General features: G+C 50.7%; 1 protein-coding gene across 1 annotated transcript in view; it reads right to left on the reverse strand.

Annotated features, from left to right (window-relative positions):
• Positions 1–5,421, reverse strand: part of LOC104471651 (SLIT-ROBO Rho GTPase-activating protein 3-like) — a gene marked incomplete at its 5' end in the record, with an annotated part of 29,784 nt that overhangs the window by 23,329 nt on the left and 1,034 nt on the right. The window contains 1 exon segment of the mRNA XM_010087051.1: positions 2,834–2,996. Within this exon segment, the coding sequence (XP_010085353.1) occupies positions 2,834–2,996 (163 nt within the window).

Consider the following 5,421-nt stretch of genomic DNA (forward strand, 5'->3'; position numbering starts at 1 on the left):
ACGCTCTTCTGCAGATGTTCAGGGAAGAGACAAGCTGCCACAGTTATAACTGGGATTCTTTTGAACATGATTCAAAACTACCTGAAAAGCCAGCAAGAGGGCTGTGTATTGCTTAACCGACACCCACCCCTGTGCTTGAACAGCAGCGACGCCGCGACCGTCTGCAGCCTCCTGCAGACAAGCAGGGCTCTTCTCTTCAGGGGCCATGCGCTGCCGGGCAGCGGGACAGCAGAACACTCCAGCGGAGATGAACAAACCCAACACCCCAGTGTCCTGAGGAATGACCCCCCCGCTGCCAGGCACGTTCCGGGAAGCCGGGGGGAGAAGCAGCTCAGCACCCACTGCACTGATCGATTGCTTCTCAACCATGCGCATCCTGGTACCCCAGATATCACCTCTCTGCTTGGTTGCTGAGATTGTTTAGATTGTGCACATTTACATAACGAAAGCACAAAACACAAAGCCTTCCAGTCCCCCACGGACCCGCAGCACGTCACAACCCATTAATAAATTCTAGACGGGAGGAATTAAAAGTGACATCTCTGGAAAAAAAATGTTACCCTAATTTACCATCAAGGAGCAATCTACAACAAACCCAGACAGCTGAACCCCAACTGCGGATGCCTTTAACCCTTCTGGAGCCAGTTCAGCTGTCCAACAGCCCCGTACAGTGCAGCCTCCCCAGGAGCAGAGCCTCAAGCACTTGACTCATCATACTCAAAACCAGACTGGATAAAATAGTCAAAGATACTTCCTCTGAGCAACCCCTGCAAGGCTGTGTGTCTCAAAAAGCCCATCACCAGGATGCTCAGGTCCCCGCACATGTGCCCAAGGCTTCTCACCAAACCCTGCTGCCAAGGGGAAGCGCAGCCCCACATCCCCTTTCGGGCACAGCCTGCAGGAGGTTAAGAAAAATAAATATCCTGCATATCCCAGAAATGCCAGCCTCCCTGTCCACACTAAGGGCAAATAATGACACAAAATAAGCCTTTTTCCATTATTTACCCAGGGACACGCGAGTCCTGCTACAATTTAAACCTCAAGGGACAAACTTGAGTGAAATGACAGATCCCCCACCTCTGCTGTACAGCCTGCTGTGGATTAGGGCAGGTGCTGGCTTTGGCAGGCTGCAGTGGAGTCGGGGCTGCTTCACCTCTCCTGGCAGACGACGGGGCAGGGAGAAACAAGGAGCAACAATTTCTATAGAATATAAGTGCTGTGCCTTAAAAGTTGAAATTCCAGTTCAAAAAAGAGGAGGGAGGAAGAGACGGAGGAAAAGCAAACATAGAAATAATTCTGCTGAATGGATTAAATACTTCAGCATCTTGTCCTGGCAGAGGATTGACCTACTACATGAAAAACACTTCAGACACTGTATTTATGTCCTTGCTTGAACGTTGGCTGGATTTGTCCTGTGGTTCGAAGTGAGATATACCATGCACAGACCGAGAGAACTGTAGCCTTAATATACATCTCAAAAACGGGTTCAGAGTAAAATGCAAATGGGAAGGAGATTCTGAGACAGATTTAGAACTGAACTCTCTGATACATCCCAAATCTGGAGGCCAGGAGGACAGGAAAAGGGATGATGTCCAGTATCAGAACAGCAAATCCAAACCTGCCCTTGTGGTTCAAGTTCTAGGTCAGATCTATAAACTAGAGGAAACTGTCCATAAAAATATCACATTAAATTTACTCTCCAGCTAGGCTAAAATTTCAAGATAACCACTGACTCGAGAGCCCTTCTCCTGTTCGGAGAGGCAGGCATCCCAGCGGGCTCACCCTGCTCGCTAACGGCAGTTCTCCACTTACCCCTGTTGGAAACAAGCAACAAAAATTCAGAAAAACATTACCAGGCACAATGACATCCTCCTTCCTACGAACTGCCTGTGACCCTTCATGCTCTTAGCACATTACGCACTCCCCCTCATTCTCAGCTGAAGAGTCCTGGTCCACCTGCCTGCCAGGTTCCTGCAAGTCCTTGATGCTCATTTTTAATTTGGTTATCATTAATAATTCTGTATCATCAGCAGACTTTGTCACTTTACTATTCAATCTTTTTCAAAATAATTTATTAGGAACTCCACTGAAATCCTCCGTCCTTTTCTTCCCTGTCCTTTAACCAGTCACTAATTCACAAAACAATCACTCCTTATTCTTCAACAGCTTATTTTCTTCAAGAACTTCAGCGAGGGACATTTTCCAAAGCCTGTAAGACACTGAAGGCACTGTGCCAACTTATTCACATGATCACTGGCTCCTGGAAATACCTCCACTAGAGTTCAGAGGCATGAATCTGCTCTTCAGAACGCCATGCTGACTCCTCTCCTTTATCTGCCTACATGCCTGTCATTCTGCTCTTTACTAAACTTTCAACCAACAGGTCTGTTTTTAACGTCAGACTGCTGATCTGTTCCCTGAACCCTCCAGGAGCCTTTAAAAAAGCCACCATGTCTTCCAGCTTTCATTGCTCTGGCACTGATACCAGTCCAAGCGTTAGGTCACACCTCACTGCTAGTCACTCAACAGTTTTATTTCACAGTTTCTTTAAAATTCCTGGATAAATATTACCCGGGAAGACTTACAGGGGATAGTCCCTCGTACAGATTTGCTCTGCAGCATCTAACGGCAGCTCAGCTGGGTAAGGTTCCTCGGGCTGGTAACACTACCAACCCCGCAAGAAATCTCTAGTCTAAGCTTTTCCATAACGAGTACCAAGCTAACGAAAAGAAGCCTCCAGCTTGTGCAGAAGTCCACAAGCAGCTTCTACCTTAGACCAAAACGCAAGGATGGATCCCCACTGGGCAGAGCTCTCCGCCGCTGCTTTGGTTACCTTCTTAAAGAGCCTGATGACATCCTCGCTGATCTGCGACAGCCGGACGATGACATTGTTCATGAAGATGTCATTGAGGGTGGCGTGATCCCTGCTCTCCCGCCGGGTCTGCGTCAGAACCAGGTACCAGCAGTTCACAGGGGAGAGGAGGTGCTGATCTTTCCTAGGGAATTGGAAAAAAGATCATCAGAAAGGTCAAGTGAACAAGTCAAAAAGGCACGTGAATGCTGTCAGCATATTAACATCACCTTCCTCCAGCACATACACCCGCTGGAATCCACGACACCCCCAGAGGAAAGCGTGGGAGCTCCTCCGGGCTGCGTCCCTGCCCCAGAAACCGCTGCAGCACCCAGGGCCCCTCGGCACAGGCACCGGAGAAGAGACATCCCTGGCCATCCCCTCCACACCCTGCAAGGGAGGGAGAGTTTTGCTCCTGTTTTCCACCCTGTGCTTTTCGTACGGCTGTCACTCCCGTTTCCGAAGGAGCCCATGTGCCACACAATCTGTTGTGCCGGATTTAGTCCACTGAGCAGAGCTGGGGAAAATGTTTTGCATCCAACATTAACACAAAGTGTCTGTGCACAACACGAACACATTCACGGATGCTGAATATTTACAACGGTCCTAATCCAACCGGTGCTGCAGACACCAGAAGGATTGCCGTGACCGGCAGCAGGCACCGGGACAGCTGACCCGACGAGTCCCCGGAGCCGCACAGCGTCCCCGCAGCAGGCGTGTCCCCACCCTGGCTTGCCTGGCAGAAAAACTCTCTTTTGAGGGAAATTTCAGAAACATTTCACACTTGATCAGAGCTTAACTCATTTTGACGTGTTCCATCTCAGCACCGCGAGAAACCCGCACTGCTCTGCATGCGCTGCTTTCAGCACTAGAGCAAATTAATCAGAAGGGAATCAAAGTTTTCAGAAACCATACACTGAAACAAAACATCTCACATTGTCCAACTGAAACACTGAGAGAGATCCTCTAAATGTGTCATCAAAGTGACTTGTTCCAAACGCTCCACCTATGCTGTTTTCCCTGGTCAAACCACCGCTGCCTTTACCAAGGAGTCCTGCCAGCAGAAAGTCAGCCCACGCCTGCTCCGGCCACGTCTGCAGCCAAAGCCTTCACACACGTGCTCCTCCTCACCCAAGGTGTTCCCACCCGTGGCTCGGGGGGCCAGTGCAGCCCACCTCACCTCTGAAGGCACGGAGAGGAAGGCATGGTGCCTCCAGAAAATCTCGGTATGCACACACAGACAGAACAATTGCAGATAAAATCATGAATGAGGCTGTCACCCCAGAACCCCCCGGCCAGCCCAGCGTTCCCACCACCAAGGGCTGGGCACAGCAGCTGCACGGGGACAAAGGGCTGAAGACTCCGGATTTCTCATGAGTGTCAAAAGCCTCATCAGAATAATGACATCCACGAGCAAGCTGGGGAAACATAGTGCGGGTGAACCTAGTGAAGGGCAGGGACAAAGCAGTCTGGAAGAAAAACAGATCAAGGGATTCTCTCAACACGGAGTGAGACAGTGAGGACTCGGCAGAAGTGTGCAGGGAAATCAGGCTGACCCTACTACCACCATCAATACCATCCCAACCACCGGGCACTCATGCCTGGGCACTGTATGGAGGAGGAGAATCATCGTCACCTGGAGATAACGCACACCAGAGCATCCTTCCGATACCACAAGCACAACAAGCAACAGGAGAGCCACGATGCTGCTCCCAGCTCATGGGAGAGGTGCACACACATGAGCCTTTGTGGGCTCCATCTCTGAACCAGAGCACCCTCCCGAGCCTGTAACAGCCAGCTCCTTCCCCAGGACAGTCATCCTGTACACACGACACAGGAGAGCCAGCCCAGCACCACACAACTGCCAGGCAACGGTCCGCTGCAGAGAGAACAGACAGCATCTGGATGGCTGGGTATTGTGAGCAGACTTTTGCATATGACAACAGCAAAGTCTTGTTCACTAGGGAGACCGAGTAAACAGATTAAATGGGATTTAGTAATATGGAATAAATAGGATTTAGTAATATAACTGCAGAAATTGCTGCTCTTGCAGCTGAAACAGGAAAAAAAAATCCCAAGGGGTTAGAGAAAGAAAGAGACTGTCAACAGCCAGGGGCTGGCAAGGGTAAGTGCATCAGACAGGCAAAAATCTCTGTTTTCTGTGAAAGGAGCTAAACAGTGGCTGTAATCTTTGGCCACCAAACTGAATGACACTAGTTTCAACTTCAGCAAAGAGTATGATGCCAGCTGAGACAGTATTTCATGGATGGCTGTCAGAAGAAGAGAGACACAAATGCCCTGGCCAGGGGAGGCAAAGGCAGGGACACTCAGCTGATGCGCTGCGTGGGAAGCAGCCAGGACGAGCACCTGCCTCCGTGCTGCAGGCACTGCTGCACAGCCCCGGGGCACAGACCCCTCCGGCACCGCTCGCGCTGGCAGCTACCAACACACGTGCAGACACCAAGCATCGTCCCCTGAAGCCCAGCCTGACGCCTCCAACGGGGCACACTCGAGTGCACCCGCAGAGCAGGACCAGCTCCTCCAGCAGCGACAGGCTGGCGGGGGTCCGG

Source organism: Pterocles gutturalis, unplaced genomic scaffold, assembly GCF_000699245.1.
Source record: "Pterocles gutturalis isolate BGI_N339 unplaced genomic scaffold, ASM69924v1 scaffold40721, whole genome shotgun sequence".
Lineage (NCBI taxonomy): Eukaryota > Metazoa > Chordata > Aves > Pterocliformes > Pteroclidae > Pterocles > Pterocles gutturalis.